Below are 21,467 nucleotides of genomic sequence, written 5' to 3'. Positions count from 1 at the left end.
TCGGTTTCTGACTCATACTCGGACTCAGTTTCCGCCACGGTTGCTAGTACTGGTAGAGCGAGGAAGCTCGTCGGTTCTTCTTCGTCGGACCCGGATTCATCTGAAGACTCGGACCATATCTTTTCCTCTATCTTACTTGTACCTGCAACCATCGTAATACCTTCCTCGGCCGAAGTAGTATTATTCTGCTCATCTAATTCAAATAAATCATTTATTAAATTATGCTTACTTACTTGAGCGTCGGAAGTGTCCTCGTGTAGTTCCATCAACTTTTGCCACAACTCTTTTGCACTTGCGAAGGGGCCGATGCGGTTCAGTTCTTCATTGGTAAGGCCACATTGTAGCATGCAGGTTGCTTTGGCATCGGCTTCAACTTTTTTCATTGTGCTAGAATCTCAGTTGATGCATGAGATAAGTTCTCCGGTGTCGTCACGTGGAAGTTCGAGTCCAGTCTGGATGATGATCCACATCTCGACTTGCGTCTTGAGGTGGTATTCCATCCGGTTCTTCCAGTATCCAAAGTCCTCGCCAGAAAAGAGCGGCGGTCAGACGGTGTAGAATCCTTCTTGGAATGCCATTTTAAAAGAACCTTGCACACAAAAAATAGAAAAAAAAATGTACCAGGACTTGATCCTGGATTAGCAGTGCGGTATGGAAGGATAGAAATAGAAGTTCACGAATTTAAAAATAATAATAATAATAATAAAATATTTTTTAAAAAATATTATTTCAAATTTCTGAAATTGCGATATTTCGCTAATGCTGACTTATGGTGAAAAGATGAGAATGAGTTTTTCGAAAATAATTTTGGAGGGAAAAATGAAAGGCGTAAGGTTTTATTTTTAACCTATACAAACGACAAAGCCAAAAAAATATTTGAATGGTGGTTGCACTAGTTCAAAGCGACCCTGCTCTGATTCCAATTGTTGGATCGAGACGCGCTAGAGGGGGGGTGAATAGCGCTCACGGCTATTTCGTTTTTCGATTATCGGAATCGTAAAAAGCGTAAGAGTTAATGCAGCGGAATAAAAACAAACATACAAAGATGCAAGAGATTTTTACTTTGTTAAGAGCCTTGATCGACTCCTACTCGAAGGCCCGCGATCCTTGATCGCTTTGCGTGGGCAACAACTATAAGCTCGATAAAAGGATTACAAGATGAAGTACAATTAAATGTAAAAACTAATTATACCTACGACAAGAATAGAATCTCAGAGCTTCGGGTCGTCGTAAACTTGTAGCATCACTTTCGGGCGTCTTTCAGAGCAGCACGTTGGATATAGAAGACTTGGAAATTCTTGTTTTGAGCTACTGGTCGAGACCCCTTATAAAGGTATTCAAGGCGCCTTCTACTGTTCACCAAGGCGCCTTGAATGAGCCGAGTCAGCCGCGGAGATAAGTGCTAAACTGGTCGAACCTTATCAAGTTCAAGGCGCCTCCAACCTCTCCAAGGCGCCTTCATCAAGCTGTCTAAGGCGCCTTGGATTCCTTCAAAGCGCCTCCAAGCTTGCTTCGCAGCCAGCTCAGGTTTGCACCCGAGGCACCTCCAAGCTCCATGGAGGCGCCTCGGATACTGTTCATCCGAGGTTAATCTTTGCACTTTGGTCCCTGCAAGATGCATTAGTCCCAAATATACCTTGCAGCACAAAGTTAGCACATAAAACATAATAGAAGTGATAATGACAGTCTCCGGACTGTCCGAGTCTGACTTCGGGTTTCCGATCGGAAACCCTAGGTCGACCCGACGCCTACTGTTCCCTCTATGAGGAGTGCGCTCTCACCTACTCTACTCAGGAGATTTACCTGTTGCCAGTACGATCCTCCAGACCGACTGGACTTTTGCTCAGCACTCGACTCTTCCGGACTTCTACTGGACATCCGCTTCGCGGCTAGTCCAGTCTTTCACCTGGTTCGCGACACCAGGACTTTCCACCTAGGGTTACCACCCCCTAGGACTTTTGCCTGAAGGCATCGACCTGCCAAGACTTTCCGCATAGGGTTACCACCCCCTATGACCTAGGGTTACCACCCCCTAGGGTTTTCCTTTGCCTAACCGCAGCTAGGACTTTTTCCACCTAGGGTTACCGCCCCCTAGGACCTAGGGTTACCACCCCCTAGGGTTTTCACCTGCCTAACCGCAGTTAGGACTTTCCTGAAACACTCATTCAACATGTTAGATAACAACAAGACTTAACTTTGAACCCTTTTCCATTATCAAAACTTGGGTTCGAACGTCGGATGCTTCCCGCACCAGCATTATATGCCCTCTAAGCACACATGTTATGACTGAACCATGTTATCTTTGGTCTACTTATCTTAAATGCTTCGATTGAGTCATGCTACAGACTGTTTAATGGATGTAAATGTTAAGATTAAAGGGATTGATTAATGACAGAACTGATATATTAGGATATTTTCTTGGTAACATCGCAGACTTTGATTTGGGTTTCCTTTTGTTACCTTAATGGGCATGACCAGTTTTCCTTTCCTGTGGGGTATGCACAAACAGATTTTTGCATGCAGTAGTATGCTGATTTTTGTTTCCTTTGCTTTAGGATGTGCATGAACTGATTTTAGCATGTAATAGTATGCTGATTTTTATTTCTCTTGCTTTAAAATGTGCATGAACAGATTTTAGCATATACATACATGCACATAGCATTTAGTTTGGACCTTCCTTGTTGTAATAAGCAGCTATAAGTAAGAAAAAGACCAAGGTCTAGTTAAATAGAGCTAACTAGTAAATCATTTAAAGTAAGAGGCTAGTACCCGACTTCCAAGGTTGTCGTTAAACAAATCCAGGTGACCAATTCCAAGGTCTTGGCCCTGGTAAGACCAAGATCTTTACCTCATAGGACTAGAGGCTCGCTACCTCAGTCTCTATTAGGGAGCACGCAAAAGATGGTACTAAGCCAGGGCCCAAAGAAAAGAAAAAGAAAGAAAGAGTAAAAGAAAAAGAAGAAGAAAGTAAAAGAAGAAGAAAGTAAAAGATTAATTTCAAGTATAAAGCTATAAGTAAATGAAACAAGTATCACTTATGTTTAGAATCAGCAGAAGTTTAGTACCTTTATTTCTAAACATACAGCATTAGTTTCATTACTTTTTCTTATCAGTTTAGTGAGCATGTTTAGTTTTATTTCCAGTATTCAGCTTTATTCTGGTATATCATGAGTATACAGTTTATTTAAGTACTTTGCTATTAGATGAGTACATGTAGCTTTTCTTTTAGCATTTTAGTTTCAGTATCGTTTGCATTTTTATACACTTCGAGTTTTTGTGAAATAGTTTAGTACTTCTAAGCGTTTCTCTTATAGATTTATTTTTTCCTTCTACTGCAGATAAAGAAAAAGCTAAAATATGAAAGGAAGGCGACAAGGTGGTGGTGATGAAGGTGTGTGATGATTGGACTATGGAGGGATCCAAAGTTTGCTGGCAAATTGTCAAGACCTTTCTGTTTAGAGTTCTTTTAGTTTTCTTTAAATGTTATTATGAGTTGAGATTGTAATTAAGTTTATTCCGCACTTGTAGTTGGGTCCTATTGTTGGAGTGATATAGTTGTTTGCTATTGCTAGAGTAGTTTCCTTCTTCTTATTGTGTTATTATACTGCGTGGTTGTGAAAAAGTATGTTCCAGCCGCCTGTGGCTGTGTATATAGTGTCTGTATGGTTGATTTGGTCACCGGTACAGGGGAAATTCTGCCGAAATTTTTCGGTAGGACTTCCTCTGGGGCCGTGATAAATCTAAGTGTTGCTAATATTAGCATAAGTGACACTAGTGAGTAGAGTAGTAGTTAGGTAACGGTCGCCCTTAAAGAGTAGTAGTAAGAAGGGTGGTTGTTACATAAGAAGTGGGTATGTGGTGGGTATAAATCTCTATATACAAGAGGCTACGATAGGGACCGAGAGGAGGAATTAGTTTTAGTCTCCCGATGAAATTAAGCTTCCCGTGTTCGCCCTGAACACACAACTTAATTTCATCAATAATAATTCATTCCACTAAAAGAACTTTTATTGAACTACCGCACCAATCCCAAATTACATTTTGGGCTCCTTCTTATTATGAGTGTGTTAGTCTCCCTGTGTTTAAGATGTCAAGTGACCATTAATTATATGAGTTACTGACAACTCACTTAATTAATATCTTAGTCCAAGAGTAGTACCACTCAACCTTATCGTCATGTCGGACTAAGTCCACCTACAGGGTTTAACATGACAATCATTATGAGTTCCTCTTGGGGTCATTCTCAACCTAAATTACTAGGACATAGTTTCCTTCTATAATCAACAACACACACTATAAGTAATATCATTTCCCAACTTATCGGGCTTATTGATTTATCGAACTAAATCTCACCCATTGATAAATTAAAGAAATAAATATCAAATATATGTGCTTTTTATTATATTAGGATTAAAAGCGCACACTTCCATAATAACTGAGGTCTTTGTTCCTTTATAAAGTCAGTATAAAAAGAAACAACCTCTAATGGTCCTACTCAATACACTCTAAGTGTACTAGTGTAATTATATAGTTAAGATAAACTAATACCTAATTACACTACGACCTTCCAATGGTTTGTTCCTTTCCATCTTGGTCGTGAGCTACTGTTTTTAATTTATAAAGAACCGATAACACGATCTTCTGTGTGTGACACCACATAATATGTTATCTATAATATAAATTAATTGAGCATCTACATTTGGTATATATAAATGTAGACACTTGACCAATATGATTCTTATAAATGTTTATACAAAAGCTAGACTTTTAGTATACACTCCAACAGATTATACTTTGATTCATTTACCAACTCCATTAGGGTCATCAAGTGGTGAAATTGGGTGTAGTAACAAAATATATAGGAGCCAGTGTATTATAGTCAAGGATTAACCACACATCCGTGGATGTGGATATCTTATGTAATATATTGTTCTATAGTGTATGAAGTTTCTAATTAGAGTTGTAAGATGTTCTTTAGAAAAGGAGTTTCCTAGTTGCAAATGTGATGTCACTAGTGTTGGTTGGTCCTAGGAAGATCGTACCGGCTCCACTGTACAAAATTTTTGTACAAGTGTCGAACCTTTCTTAAACAACCTATTGTGTTCTTTAGAAATTAAATTAGGAATCACAAACAGAACTTAATATTATTGATTCCAAATTTAACTTATCTGTTCTTAATAGTTTAGATTTGGATCACAAACGATACTTAACATTATTGATCTAAATCCACTTATGTTATAAATTTAATTAAATATTAATTTTCAAAATTGACTTCCAGGACTGCATGGCGGGGCACTAGTCCTTCTTGGGTATGGGAGCATCCACCACCGCCTAGACAAAGCCTTTTAAGGAAAGCTAATATTTAATTTCCTTATATAACTATAGGTTTAACCAAATGGAACAATCGAATCACAAATTTGAAAAATAAAAAAAGAACACAAAATCAAATCACAAATTTGAAATTCTAGAATCATATGCCTCTTGTGTTTGGAATTCATACAAAGAAAAACTAATTAGCATGATGTGGAAAATAATTACTAGTTATACCTTTTCTTTGTATGCTAATAACCTCAAGATCTTCTGCCATATTCCTCGCCTCCTCTTAGACGTCGTGTGGACGACGATCCTCCAAGATGAACACCACCACAAAGACTCCTCCTCCTTCTCTAAGTTTCGGCCACCACCACCACCAAGGAACAAAAAGAGAGCAAGGGGAAAGGAAAAAAGGAGAGGTTCGGCCACAAGAGAGAGCACAAGCAAGCGAACAAGAGTTGATGCAATCCCAACTTCTCTTCTTCTTCTCCTTCTCTTTGTATCCGGCCACACAAAACAACCACAAGAGGTGGTCGGCCCTAGCATGAAGAGAAGCAAAGGGGTCGGCCCTTAGGAGAAGATTAGAGAGAAGAGAGAAAAGAATAGCATCCTTCATGAGGCATCTCCTCCCCTTCTTTTATAATACTTGCCCAAGGAAAATAAAGAAAGATTTTTACAAAAAATTAAAATCTTCCTCTTGTTTTTCCTTTCCTCCTTTTTAATTCCTTTTTTTTTCTCCTCTTGATTAATTTAATTGATTGGCCGACCCCTTGCTTGGGCACCAAGCAAGGGTGGTCGGCCCTAAAAAAAGGAAGAAAAAATCTTGTAAAAATTTTATAAGCAAAGAAGAAAAGCTCTTATAAAATTTTACAAGCTCTCTTTTAATTTCCTAATGTGGATATTAAAAAAGGAAAGTTTTAAAAATTAAAACCAAGTTTTAAAATTTAAAACTTATCTTCTAAAATTTCTTTTTTTTTAACATGGTTACAAAAAGGAAAGTTTCAAATTTAAAACTCTCTTCCTTTTTTCAAAAAATCATGAGGATGGTTAAAAAAAGAAAAGTTTTAAAACTTTTAAACTTTCTTTTAAACCATGTGGCCTAATTCAAATAAGGAAAGTTTTATAATTTTAAAATCCCTCTTTTTAAAACTTGTAGATATCTACAAAGAGAATATTTTAAAAATTCAAAATACCCCTCCTAATTTGAATTATGTGGCTGGCCCCCTTCTTGCTTGGGCACCAAGCAAGGGCCCGACCCCCTTTGAGAAGATAGTGGCCGGCCCTTGGCTTGGTCACCAAGCCTTGGGTCGGCCCCCCTCTTGGACACCAAGATGGACTTTTCATGAGTGGATTTGAGGCATTAATGAGGCTACGATAGGGACCTAGAGGAGAAATTGGTTTTGGCCTCCCGACGAACTTGAGTATCCCGTGTTCGCCCCGAACACACAACTCAAGTTCATCAATAATAACTCATTCCACTAGAGAGTTATTATTGCACTACCGCACCAATCCCAAATTATATTATGGGCTCCTTCTTATCATGAGTGTCTTAGTCTCCCTGTGTTTAAGATATCGGATGTCCACTAATTAATTGAGTTACTGACAACTCATTTTAATTAATGTTTTAGTGCAAGAGTAGTACCACTCAACTTATCGTCATGTCGGACTAAGTCCACCTGCAGAGTTTAACATGACAATCCTTATGAGCTCCTCTTGGAGACATTATCAACCTAGATTACTAGGACACAGTTTCCTTCTATACTCAACAACACACACTATAAGTAATATCATTTCCCAACTTATCGGGCCTTTTGATTTATCGAACTAAATCTCACCCTTTGATAAATCAAAGAAATAAATATTAAATATATGTGTTTGTCATTATATTAGGATTAAGAGCACACACTTCCATAATAACTAAGGTATTGTTCTTTTATTTAGTCAGTATAAAAAGAAACTACCTCAATGGTCCTACTCAATACACTCTAAGTGTACTAGTGTAATTATATAGTCAAGATAAACTAATACCTAATTACACTACGATTGTTCTAATGGTTAGTTTCTATCCATCTCAGTCGTGAGCTACTGTTTATAATTTATAAGGAACTGATAATATGATCTTCTGTGTGTGACACCACACACCATGTTATATACAATATAAATTAATTGAACAACTACATGTAGGCATTTGACAAATGTGATTCTTATAAATGTTTATACAAAAAACAAGGCATTTAGTATAAACTCTAACAACTAGAAGATACATCACATGATTGTTGAATCAATATATAACCCTTGATGTACCAATGATTATGGATACGACTGGGATATATGAGATAAATGGGTCGGACTGTACGTTAACCATAATCGACTAATTCTTGCGAACACTATTCAATGATACCTAGAGAGTTATGGGATGATACTGCTAGATACTCTTACTATGATTCGTTGGGTACTAATCAGAATTAGTTATGACATCCTATAATCAAGCAGTTAATCATAGGATGAGACTATTAAGGGTATGCCCATATAAAGGACGATATAGTCCTGAATCATAAAAAGTTGTGAACCCAAGGCTACTTGTATCCTTGAACTATTAAGGAGCATACAAGTATTGGTTTCCTTATTTCCCGTTGTGAAAGTCAAATTAAAGTTGTTGAATTTAGCAAATAAAGTTTGATGTGATCAAATAGTTAATTGGCATCTAAAGTTTGATATGATCAAATATTATCATTAATAAGATTATGATGGGCTCACATTATTATATTTTTGAAAAGTTCTAATATCTAGAGAGCCAAGATGGAAGAAAGAAAATGACTAGATTTAATTTGAGAGACGCTCATCTCTTCATATATATGAAGAAACACTCATCTCTTCATATTCCTTGGAGAGGTGAAGAGACATACATCTCTTTATATTCCTTGGATAGATGAAGAGACACTCATCTCTTCATATTCCTTTGAGAGATGATGTAACACCCCTAGAAAGCCTAGATAAAGTAAGGGCAATGAGAGTACGAATGTAATGAAAAGAATGTGTAGATAGTCTACGTTGAATGTTACGATGGGAAGAATTTAGATGATTATGAAAGAAAATAAAGTTGAGAATATAAATCATCTATGCATGATTTATAATGTATGGAATTAATGTAGACAAAAGGAAGAAGTATGAGATAATATATATATGTATGAAATATTTATGCATAATATAGTAATATACGAATTATTATGTACAAAAGAAAATAAAATGTTAGAAGAGAGATTGAACCTTGGACCTCTTGTAAGGAACATGTATAGGATACCAAAGGGGATAGGAGAATTATTGATAAGGAGAGAAAGGATTAAGTAGTTAAGAATAAGAAAGGATTCTTTTTACTTAAAAGAAAAAGGAAGTAAAAAGAAATAAAAATATACATAACCAAGTTTTGAACGTTGGTTCTCTTGTGGATGCATGCATGTATTAACCAAGTGGGATAGGAGAGAATATTGTAAGAGGAGAGATAGGAATTTTAATTAAAGGAGAAAAAAGAGAGAGATTAAGGGAAAGAAAAGAGAGAACTCAAGAGGCATATCTCTAGAATATTCTTGTCATTTAAGGGGAGAAATGAATAGGGAGGATGAATCAAGTCAAGTTCCCTCCCCTCCTTTTAGTATAAATAGGCATGGAGGGGGGCTTCAACTTCATCCTCAACCCACTCATCCTCCTCTCCTCCCTTTGTGCCGAGACCTCCCTCTCCCTCTCTTTTCTTCTTGTTGCCGAGCAACACAAGAGGAAGGAAGCTCCTCTTCCTTCTCACTCCCTCCCTCTTCTTTCTTTCTTGTTGTTGCCGAGCAACACAAAGAGGAAGAAGCCTCTTCTTCCTCCCCTCTCCACCAAAAGACCTAGCCACTCCTCTCCTCCATTGGTGCCGAGCAAACAAGCAAGGAAGAAAGGTCCCCAAGCAAGTTCTCAAACCTAGGAAACTTAAGCGAAGAAGGTAAGCTTCCCCTCACCTGTGGTACAAGGCTTTTATATATTTTTCAGATTTTATGAGGATTTTAAAACCTAGAAACAAGTTTGAGAAAATTCGGTTAAGAAAAGCCTTCGAAATCTAGTAAGGTTTAACTAAATCTACACTACATGATAGATTTTCTATGCCATGGAAAAGGGATCTTCTTCATGTTTTTACACCTATATGATGCTTGATCAAAGGAGTACTTAACCCTAGAATTTCGGCCAAAAATATTTTTAAGAGGCTAGGGAAATTATTGTTTTACCCAACTAGTACGAGATCCTCCCTATGAAATGTTAAGGATCATGTATTAGTTTTCTTGCTTAGAAGATAATTGAAAATAAAGGAAAACCCACTCCTATATTTCGGCCAAGGAAGGGTTTAGGGTTAGGAAGACCCTTAAATTTAAATAAACATGCTCATGTGATAGAATACAAAGATCTTAAAAGATTCGTACGTTGAATATTGTTAGAACTTCATGAATTCTTTCTTAGGGTTTTCGGCCATGATGAAATGGATAGCTTAGAAAAGCTTAAACAAAATGTTAATATGTTCAAGACCTTTGTGGGGTCATGATATGAAAGTTGATTATGCTCTCATGTTTAATTGGAATGTAGAAAATGAGTACATGATATAAGACAAGTAAGATCACAAGAGTCCTAGCTTATTTATGATCAAATTTTATGTATGATATTCTTAGTAACTTTTGCCATGATATTTACTTAAGCTTTCCATGCTTTAAGTCACTTAAGAGACCTAGCTTAAGGACTAGTAGGTTCCGGCCATGAAGGAAATAAAAGAAAAAGGGAAAGAAACCTAGGATATGCTATGAAATTATGTTATATGCCATGATATGTGATAGCAGAGGAAATGTTATACATAATGAGAAAAGAATGAAATTTATGTTATGTAAATGCCATGATATGTGATAGCATAGGAAATGCTATACATAATGAAGAAATGCTATGTTATGTAATATGCCATGATATGTGATAGCATAAGGAAATGCTATACATAATGAAGAAATAAAACTATGTTATGTAATATGCCATGATATGTGATAGCATAAGGAAATGCTATACATAATGAAGAAATAAAACTATGTTATGTAATATACCATGATATGTGATAGCATAAGGAAATGCTATACATAATGAAGGAATGAAATTATATTATGTAATATGCCATGATATGTGATAGCATAAGGAAATGCTATACATAATGAAAAGAAACGAAAAAGGAAATGCATGAAAGATTGTTAAGGACATGATATGATAGTTATGCATGATATGTTATTTTGTATGGTTTGTACCAAGGGTGGGCTCCGTAAACGCCCCGGGGTCGATGGAATAATACTCGGGCCTCGTCAGTAATGGGCTTCTGAATGCCCTAGGTCGATGGAGTAAGACTCGGGCCTAGTATGTATGTATGGTAGGGTTCAAGACTTGCTACCTTGGACCTACTTAAGAAGCGCGCGCATGATGTATGTGGTACAAACCGGGATCCCCTCAATGATGATATTAATTTCAAGTACTTATAAGTATAAGTTTTCAAATTCATGATGCATTGCCTACATATGTGCTTGAATTATCTGATGATTAGATATTATGTCACGTGATATTATGATATGACTATGAATATGATACCCTTGTATGTCGTATGCTTATGATACCTCGCATGTGATAAAATGATATGAATTCGGTTTTAGTGAGTAGGAAAGGAACTTACTGAGCCATGAGTGCTCATAGCTTACTTTCTTTGTACCGCAGATAAAGAAGCTGGATGAGCTAGAGGAGCAATAGGAGGAGCAGATAGTGATGTGTGTGGTGGTGGCTCGGCAAAGAACGATCCGGACAAATTAATATGATTAGTTATAGAATCAACATATGCACATTTATGTGATATTATGCTTAATAAATTAAATTCTTTAAAGTTTTTATTCTTCCGCTGTTATAACTAAAGCATGTACGTAAGTAGTATAAGAACGTAGCGCCACCTTTGGTTGGGTAAGAAGGGTGGGCGTTACAGTTGGTATCAGAGCGAAGTTTTGCCAGCTCACTACTCACACATCAAGCTCCTTCCTGTCGCTTCAAGTAAGTACAGTTGCATAATTTATTTGTATGCAAAAATAGTATGATACTCTAGGATGCATGAATGGTAGCCTAGGAGGGATACCTTAAGCTATACCCTAGAGAATAGTGCATGATGATAAGTAGGATGCATGAATGGTAGCCTAGATACAAGAACCTTAGGCTATAACATAAGAGGAATAATGAATCTTTAAAATCTTGTAGAAATGGACTATATCCCATTCAAATACGATCCCGAGGATGTAGAATATTTTGGCGAATACCTCGAGTTCACGGATGAACCCGATATGCTGAAATTGTTATTCTAAGTTCGGGGACGAACTTTCAATAAGTAGGGGAGTTTGTAACACCCCTAGAAAGCCTAGATAAAGTAAGGGCAATGAGAGTACGAATGTAATGAAAAGAATGTGTAGATAGTCTACGTTGAATGTTACGATGGGAAGAATTTAGATGATTATGAAAGAAAATAAAGTTGAGAATATAAATCATCTATGCATGATTTATAATGTATGGAATTAATGTAGACAAAAGGAAGAAGTATGAGATAATATATATATGTATGAAATATTTATGCATAATATAGTAATATACGAATTATTATGTACAAAAGAAAATAAAATGTTAGAAGAGAGATTGAACCTTGGACCTCTTGTAAGGAACATGTATAGGATACCAAGGGGGATAGGAGAATTATTGATAAGGAGAGAAAGGATTAAGTAGTTAAGAATAAGAAAGGATTCTTTTTACTTAAAAGAAAAAGGAAGTAAAAAGAAATAAAAATATACATAACCAAGTTTTGAACGTTGGTTCTCTTGTGGATGCATGCATGTATTAACCAAGTGGGATAGGAGAGAATATTGTAAGAGGAGAGATAGGAATTTTAATTAAAGGAGAAAAAAGAGAGAGATTAAGGGAAAGAAAAGAGAGAACTCAAGAGGCATATCTCTAGAATATTCTTGTCATTTAAGGGGAGAAATGAATAGGGAGGATGAATCAAGTCAAGTTCCCTCCCCTCCTTTTAGTATAAATAGGCATGGAGGGGGGCTTCAACTTCATCCTCAACCCACTCATCCTCCTCTCCTCCCTTTGTGCCGAGACCTCCCTCTCCCTCTCTTTTCTTCTTGTTGCCGAGCAACACAAGAGGAAGGAAGCTCCTCTTCCTTCTCACTCCCTCCCTCTTCTTTCTTTCTTGTTGTTGCCGAGCAACACAAAGAGGAAGAAGCCTCTTCTTCCTCCCCTCTCCACCAAAAGACCTAGCCACTCCTCTCCTCCATTGGTGCCGAGCAAACAAGCAAGGAAGAAAGGTCCCCAAGCAAGTTCTCAAACCTAGGAAACTTAAGCGAAGAAGGTAAGCTTCCCCTCACCTGTGGTACAAGGCTTTTTATATATTTTTCAGATTTTATGAGGATTTTAAAACCTAGAAACAAGTTTGAGAAAATTCGGTTAAGAAAAGCCTTTGAAATCTAGTAAGGTTTAACTAAATCTACACTACATGATAGATTTTCTATGCCATGGAAAAGGGATCTTCTTCATGTTTTTACACCTATATGATGCTTGATCAAAGGAGTACTTAACCCTAGAATTTCGGCCAAAAATATTTTTAAGAGGCTAGGGAAATTATTGTTTTACCCAACTAGTACGAGGTCCTCCCTATGAAATGTTAAGGATCATGTATTAGTTTTCTTGCTTAGAAGATAATTGAAAATAAAGGAAAACCCACTCCTATATTTCGGCCAAGGAAGGGTTTAGGGTTAGGAAGACCCTTAAATTTAAATAAACATGCTCATGTGATAGAATACAAAGATCTTAAAAGATTCGTACGTTGAATATTGTTAGAACTTCATGAATTCTTTCTTAGGGTTTTCGGCCATGATGAAATGGATAGCTTAGAAAAGCTTAAACAAAATGTTAATATGTTCAAGACCTTTGTGGGGTCATGATATGAAAGTTGATTATGCTCTCATGTTTAATTGGAATGTAGAAAATGAGTACATGATATAAGACAAGTAAGATCACAAGAGTCCTAGCTTATTTATGATCAAATTTTATGTATGATATTCTTAGTAACTTTTGCCATGATATTTACTTAAGCTTTCCATGCTTTAAGTCACTTAAGAGACCTAGCTTAAGGACTAGTAGGTTCCGGCCATGAAGGAAATAAAAGAAAAAGGGAAAGAAACCTAGGATATGCTATGAAATTATGTTATATGCCATGATATGTGATAGCATAGGAAATGTTATACATAATGAGAAAAGAATGAAATTTATGTTATGTAAATGCCATGATATGTGATAGCATAGGAAATACTATACATAATGAAGAAATGCTATGTTATGTAATATGCCATGATATGTGATAGCATAAGGAAATGCTATACATAATGAAGAAATAAAACTATGTTATGTAATATGCCATGATATGTGATAGCATAAGGAAATGCTATACATAATGAAGAAATAAAACTATGTTATGTAATATACCATGATATGTGATAGCATAAGGAAATGCTATACATAATGAAGGAATGAAATTATATTATGTAATATGCCATGATATGTGATAGCATAAGGAAATGCTATACATAATGAAAAGAAACGAAAAAGGAAATGCATGAAAGATTGTTAAGGACATGATATGATAGTTATGCATGATATGTTATTTTGTATGGTTTGTACCAAGGGTGGGCTCCGTAAACGCCCCGGGGTCGATGGAATAAGACTCGGGCCTCGTCAGTAATGGGCTTCTGAATGCCCTAGGTCGATGGAGTAAGACTCGGGCCTAGTATGTATGTATGGTAGGGTTCAAGACTTGCTACCTTGGACCTACTTAAGAAGCGCGCGCATGATGTATGTGGTACAAACCGGGATCCCCTCAATGATGATATTAATTTCAAGTACTTATAAGTATAAGTTTTCAAATTCATGATGCATTGCCTACATATGTGCTTGAATTATCTGATGATTAGATATTATGTCACGTGATATTATGATATGACTATGAATATGATACCCTTGTATGTCGTATGCTTATGATACCTCGCATGTGATAAAATGATATGAATTCGGTTTTAGTGAGTAGGAAAGGAACTTACTGAGCCATGAGTGCTCATAGCTTACTTTCTTTGTACCGCAGATAAAGAAGCTGGATGAGCTAGAGGAGCAATAGGAGGAGCAGATAGTGATGTGTGTGGTGGTGGCTCGGCAAAGAACGATCCGGACAAATTAATATGATTAGTTATAGAATCAACATATGCACATTTATGTGATATTATGCTTAATAAATTAAATTCTTTAAAGTTTTTATTCTTCCGCTGTTATAACTAAAGCATGTACGTAAGTAGTATAAGAACGTAGCGCCACCTTTGGTTGGGTAAGAAGGGTGGGCATTACAGATGAAGAGACACATGTCATGTCTCTTCATCTTCCTTGGATAGATGAAGAGACACTCATCTCTTTATATTCCTTGGAGAGGTGAAAAGACACATGTCTCTTCATCTTTCTTAGATAGATGAAGAGACGTTCATCTCTTCATCTTCCTTGGAGAGTTGATGGGCTATATAAAGAGAGCGGTCATCCATGAATCAGGAGTGAGAAATATTTTTCTTTTGTCGTTCCTCTCAAGAAGATAGAGATCTTCTCATATTTTTCATCAAGACAAATCCATCTCTTTGTCAATTGTTTGTTACGACCGTCTCGACGATAAATGACAATTGATCTCTAATGCAATCAAGCATTGGAAAGGGGACTCTGATAGTGGACCAAATTAGACGGAGGAGGCACAAGTTCAAGATAAACAAAGATGAGCTATTTCGCTAAATCCGAAATAGTTTGAGTCATCCCCAAACAAAGGTTGTCTGAAAGGTATGTTTTTATTTATGTTTTGATTCATTTGTATAATGATGCATGTGTTAATAGTTTTATTTAGATTTTACTTAAATGATCTAGTATGTTTAAATTAGATAGTTTTGCATGTCCAAATAAAAGGATTAAATTGATATTAGATGAATCATTCAAATGATAGTTTATCTTTGTTATATTTTAAGAATCTTACTTAAATAGTTAGATTATAATGCATACTTAGATTAAAGATCATACTCATGTTTGTTTTAGAATAAAATCCATATGAACATACCTTTGATTAATTGATAAATCATAAAATAAATTTTAAACTTCTGTTGTGCATAAGGGTGTAGAAACATAATACGCGAATTTTGAATTTCGTTCCAACAATACCTGCATGCTGGAGGAGGAGAGTACACCGGAGGAGAAGAGTATGCCGAACTTGTTTGATTCCTAATCACCAGAGGGGAGATTGTAGTCGCCGAAGGGAAGATCGTCAGTTGTCGTGGGATTGAGTGTGCAAGGTGAAGATCAGGTTGCGAACCCTAATTTCTTTTAAATTTAGCAATAGACATTGTTTAGTCCGTTGCTATTAGCAATAGCTAATATATACTCTAACGCTATAATCAGTTGATTTTTAAAATTTTATTATATAATTAGTGATAGAGTACTTACTCCATCACTAATAGCAATGACGAATAAGTTATCCGTGACTAATAGCGATGGAATAAATAATCCATCGTTAAAACCGTCACTAATACATGATTTTCATGTAGTATCCTACATAGCTAGATCATTTCCTTTTATTCTCTCTCAAACCTTGGATGTTCATGTTAAAGTCTTGAGATTGATTTCTTCCTTCTTAACCACTAGCTTTACAATTGAATCCTTTATATCAAAGGAGGCCAGACATGTTATATGTTCACATATAGGATTTTTTTTAGAGCTAAGTCAAGTGGATTATATGCTTATATATTAAAAAATGTACTTTAGTACAAAACTCTTAGGAAGGACACTCAGTACTCCCAGTGTGGGAAATCGCAAGTCACTCCTAGGCACTATGTATCCCGAGTATCCTATCCACTTAGTGACTCGATCTCTTTAGTCACTCTTGGAGTGAGACAACCCAACACTTTGTACTACATACATTGGCCACATCCCAAGTTGTAACGACCCGCCTTTTACTGACTAGGCTGTAAAGCCGATCGTTACGTAATGCTGTGCTAAATTACTATTGCGGAAAATCTGGATTGATTAAAACTTTACTAAACTGATTTCTGTAAAATCAGAACTTAATATTCTAGTTGTACCTAGGAGTTGTACACATGCTAGGGAAGGTAATCTATGTCTCTCGGATGTCCTGCTAGCTGTAATCAGGCATTTCAATCGATCCGTGAATCGATTGGGCTGTCGGATCGATCCAGTGATCGATCCAACTTGACACTGGCACGGAGAAACGCTCTGGATCGGTCGGCTGACCGATCCACAAGCTATCTCGCTTCTGGATGTGGCTGGATCGGTCTACCGACCGATCCAGGAGTACACTGATCGGTCGGTAGACCGATCCAGTGGCTCACTGATCGGTCGGCTGACCGATCAGTGAGCTTCTGCACCCACTGTTCGCATCTGGATCGGTCGGCTGACCGATCCATAAACTCTCTGTTCGCGACTGGATCGGTCAGCTGACCGATCCAGTGGCACAACTCAACTCTGATCGATCCGTAGATCGATCGGAGTTTCTGATTTCGCACTGAAACTCTGATTTCAGCACTAGTTCGTGCCAAAACCTCACACAACAATTATACAATGCATGGAAAACATTCTAATATCCACTAACTAGCATTCTAACATGACATAGTGCAAGGTTTATTAATTCATAGCATTTAAACGATTAGAAATGCATAAAAGTGTCTTAAGTAAAGAAACTAAGTTCTTAATTTGCTAAACTTCCTAAGGATCTTCATTCCAGGTTCCAGCCACACACACCATCACTGCATTGACCTCCAACTTCCTCTGCTAGTCCATCTTTCCTTTACCCTTATCTGCAGTATAAGGAAAAATAGTATCTGTAAGCTTTAAGCTTGTAAGAAACCATCTACCTCACTAAAACATGCAACGATGCAAACATGTTTTTTTAAAGAATGCTATTTGAAAACATGCACTGAATTTGCTAAAGTATGGCATACTGGAGTTACATGGCATAAACACTGAAACATGGTATAAATACTGAAACATGGCATGCATAATAAAATCTAAGCATGGAGCTATCTCATGGTATCAACTAGGAGAACTAAACTGAAACTGAAACTAAAACTGAGCTAAAACTGAGCATAAACTATATTCACATAACTAGATTACGAATTTGAAAGCTATTATCATAATAAGTGAAAATACATAATCATGTTGCTAGTGGGCCCGGCAACTGTACTTTGCTGTGCGCGCATCCCTAACTAGACCCGAGCTTGCAAGTCTCGAATTTAGTAGGGTTACTAGGTTGTCTGAACCTAGGGACGACTATGGGAGCCCAACCCAATGGATATCTAATCCAGTACAGTGCCACTGAAAATAAAATACTGAATATAGCTACTAGTTGCTTATTTTGCTGTTTCTAGGTTATCTAAACCTAGAACTAGGTTATCTGAACCTAGAGGCGACTGTGGGAGCCCACCCATTGACCTTAATCTCATGTAAGCTGAAACTAGACTAATATACTGATTTAAATGCTACTAATGCATTTAACTGAGCTGTTAAAAATATCTATGGTGGTATTTAGCTACACTAATCATTTTTTCGAACACTTGGTGTGCCCCAACTCTCCCCTCTAATAGGGAGACCACCTCTAGGCACCCGACAACGTCTAGAGCCTCCAACTGAAGGAGAATAATGTGTCTGGCCCATCTAGAGGTGCTCAACTAGATCCCTAGTCTGCGAGGAGGGTTTAAACACACCCTGGGCGCCGAGAAATCTGCATATAGCTAAACTAAAGGCATGCAATCAAGCGAAAGCTACTTATACTGCAGGTGAGGGGTTTCTTACCTCGTACGCTAATTTCCTTACAATTCTATTCGCTAAAATTCCGGTGGAGACGACCCCTTCGACAATCTTCTCGCGTCTATGCGTTCCTCTCGCGAAGAAGAGCGTCCTCGTACCGGAGTTGTCGCCGGAAGATGAGCTTGGGGCCCTAGGGAGGGAACCCTAGAGTTGGCGCCGAGAGGAAGAAGGAGAAGGGACGGTTGCGGCGTGGCTAGGGTGAGGAAAGAAAGTTCACGGTGGAAAATAATCTCCTCACTTAATAATTTTCCTATTTATATTTAGGAATTAATTCGCCCAACTCCAATATAAATTTAATTGATCCCCTTTCCTTTCAGCACAGTCCTGCTGGGTTCAACCGGTTACTTAAGCGGTCTAAAGGTTTAACGGACCCGAGGGGTCCCGGGTTAGATTCCCGCTTAAGCTATTTTGCTTTTCTAATTATTTTTGCTACTTCCGCTACTCTAAAAATTCCGGAAAAATATCTAAAAATTCTAAAATAATTATAGAATATTTCTAAAATAGTTTTGAGAATTTTCGGGCGTTACACAAGCTACTTGAATCAGATTTAATTTGACTCCTCGATCCCATGCGAGGGGCGAAGTGTTGATATCAGAATCGTATTCCTTCTCAGTACAACAGACTGCCTATATGGTGTCTCCAATTCCACAAACTCAACCTATATGGTCCAACTCTAGATTAGACTCGAGTATGGTCCACATACAACCCACGACCAACAACTCTAGGTTTGTTTAATGACCCCTTAGATTTTAGAATAATAATCTTTTATAAATATTAAAGTCAGTGGAATGAGCAAGAGGATGGGTAATCAACCTAGCCTTACTTTCTTAATCCTCTATTTTTTTTCATTACTATTTTAATTTTATTTTTCAAAATCTCATGATAACTTAAATATCAGAGGGACTTCATCATCGGGATGACTCCCATTGCCCTTTGAAATGTTTAATCCATTTAAGTTGATATGGCCAAAATGTGAAAGGAAACTTCATCAGTAATTTTCAATGAGAGATGTCTGTCCAAGGGCAGAGCCACGCTCAAGCCTATTCGAGCGGTAGCCCAAGGGCCCGATGGTGTTCAGAAAGGGAAAAACTCGGATTTGCTATTGGAAAAAGAAAAAAAACATAAGAAAAAGAGGAAGTAGCGCAGGGTGATGGCGTAGCTTGTAGCCCACAACCCGAGATAAGTCCAGATAGATCACCCGGGCGACACTACCATTGTTTCCAAAAATAAACTGGCAGCTAGAAATATATTTCTTTTATTTGTAACAATTCAAATTCAATGATAAAAATTATTCTAACGATGAGAAATTGAACTCGGAGGATTCTGTGGCTCTGGCTTCCATCCTCCTGGCCCACCATAGAACAAGCCAGAATCGACATTGTATATGGCTTCATAGAAGGGTTTGCCAATATCAAGGAACGTTTCTGCATGCTGGACATATGGCGGGTATGGATTAAGCTCCCCATTCAAAACGGTGATGTTCTTAAAAGATGCTCCTCCAAGTTCCCCATTGCCCGTCGGAGGACTAGGCTGATCCGTAGGAGAGCTAGCTGTCGCACTCAGTTGAATCTGAGAAGAATCAGCCAAGTTGTTGAAGATCTCCTTCGGCCAATAGCCAATCCATTCTTTGTCATTGACCAGCATCCAATTAGACGTTTTTGGATCCTAGAAAAAATAAGCAGATCTTTATTTTCAAACCTTCAAAATTAAACAAAAAAAAAAAACTGAGAGTTGAGCTTCTGTTACCTTAAATATACTGAGTACCATGTTGCTTAGGGTGTAAACTAGGCCTGGTGTCGTCCTTTCACTTGTTTGGATGAAACCAGCACAATGGATGTTGAAGCAACCAGTCTTTTGATACCCATCTGTCTAAAAAGAAAATCAAGTTATGATCATGAACTATAGTTAATCGATGAAGACTAAAACATTCCAAAACTCACTGTCCAATAAGTGAAGAAGTGAGTCAAGTTGTCTCCCTCAGCTTCATGATGAACCTACACAAGAGATAGAAGAAGAAGTGATTAGTTGAATGCAACAACAAGCCATGAGCATTGACTATTTGCGATTAATACTGACATGAAATCCAGCTTGTACGACGTTGCGGTAATCCAGAGGGCCTGTTTCTCCTTTATTGACAACTATTTGTGTTGCGCTTGTTTGAGTATCCAATACACCGGAAAGTTGATAAACATCCAAAATAGCTGATATTCCATAGAACTTCACTGATTCATTCAAATCCGAAAATGACACTCCAGCCGTCTGCAGATTCATATGTATAAATTCAGAATAGAATATTTAAACCCTTGCAAATGTATAGTTGCATATATATACTTACATAAGCTTCAACAGTTACAGTATCCTCTTGCAGATCTATGCGTTTGGTTCGTTGGATTTGCTTTTCTCTAATCAAATCTTCTCTTGTAGTTCTTCTGATAAGGACAGTGCCCCGAGGACAACGTCTAGGCAGCTTTACGGTTTCTGACGATGGATTCTTGTTCATGCTCTTTGGAAACGATATAGATTTAATCTGTGTGATTAAGTGTGCATAGTCAAATGCATATTATGAGCACTTATGAAGATATAATATATAATTGAGATTGTTTTACTTACCTGAAGAGTGTGGTTCTTAAGCAAAGGATGATCGAAAGCTGGTTGTTTATAAATATCCACACAGTCAAATGTGATCCCATACTCATCCTGTATCATTAATTTTTAAAAATAATTAAAAAGTATTTATAGGAAAAATTAAAAATATTTAAATATGAGAAGATGGTGTGGCTTGCCTTGAAAGATTTGACATAAGGCTTATTAAGGGATTTGAGCTGTGTCTGCAATTCTTTCTCTTCTGCTTCAGACAAATACCTTGCAGTATGATCTGCAGCTACTGAGTGATACAGAAGAGCACAGAGAATGAATAAAACTAGAGCTTGTGATCCTTCCATGTGACCCATCTTCTCTTGAAGTAATCAAATCCACAGACGCTTATAAAGCGGAATAAAATCTTCTAAAAAGGAATGTTAATAAATAGTGAGAGATAGGAAAAAAAAGGGAGGAAATAGCAGGTTAGAGATGGTAACAACCATGAATGAGATTTTATTCATGATTAGCGGGTTTATGCGAAGTGTAATTAGTTTTCAAGATATAATTGTAAGATATTTATGAATAATTTGAGCCAATTTAAT

At 37.2% G+C, this 21,467-nt stretch overlaps 2 protein-coding genes across 2 annotated transcripts; both read right to left on the bottom strand.

Moving 5' to 3' along the window:
* Nucleotides 1-19,524: 19,524 nt before the first annotated feature.
* Nucleotides 19,525-20,229, bottom strand: LOC121994050. Its single transcript, XM_042548228.1, has 2 exons — nucleotides 20,032-20,229; nucleotides 19,525-19,950 (listed from the first exon to the last, which is right to left on the bottom strand). Exons 1-2 carry the CDS (start codon nucleotides 20,050-20,052, stop codon nucleotides 19,579-19,581), a joined length of 393 nt encoding a protein of 130 aa, XP_042404162.1. The 5' UTR covers nucleotides 20,053-20,229; the 3' UTR covers nucleotides 19,525-19,578.
* LOC121994901 lies at nucleotides 20,070-21,236 on the bottom strand. Its single transcript, XM_042548786.1, has 6 exons — nucleotides 21,069-21,236; nucleotides 20,896-20,982; nucleotides 20,621-20,812; nucleotides 20,362-20,544; nucleotides 20,226-20,279; nucleotides 20,070-20,150 (listed from the first exon to the last, which is right to left on the bottom strand). The coding sequence occupies exons 1-6, from the start codon at nucleotides 21,234-21,236 to the stop codon at nucleotides 20,070-20,072; spliced, it is 765 nt and encodes a 254-aa protein (XP_042404720.1).
* Between the last annotated feature and the right edge of the window lie 231 nt (nucleotides 21,237-21,467).

Source organism: Zingiber officinale, chromosome 6A, assembly GCF_018446385.1.
Source record: "Zingiber officinale cultivar Zhangliang chromosome 6A, Zo_v1.1, whole genome shotgun sequence".
NCBI classification, from domain to species: domain Eukaryota; kingdom Viridiplantae; phylum Streptophyta; class Magnoliopsida; order Zingiberales; family Zingiberaceae; genus Zingiber; species Zingiber officinale.
This window is presented reverse-complemented; position numbering and strand designations above follow the sequence as displayed.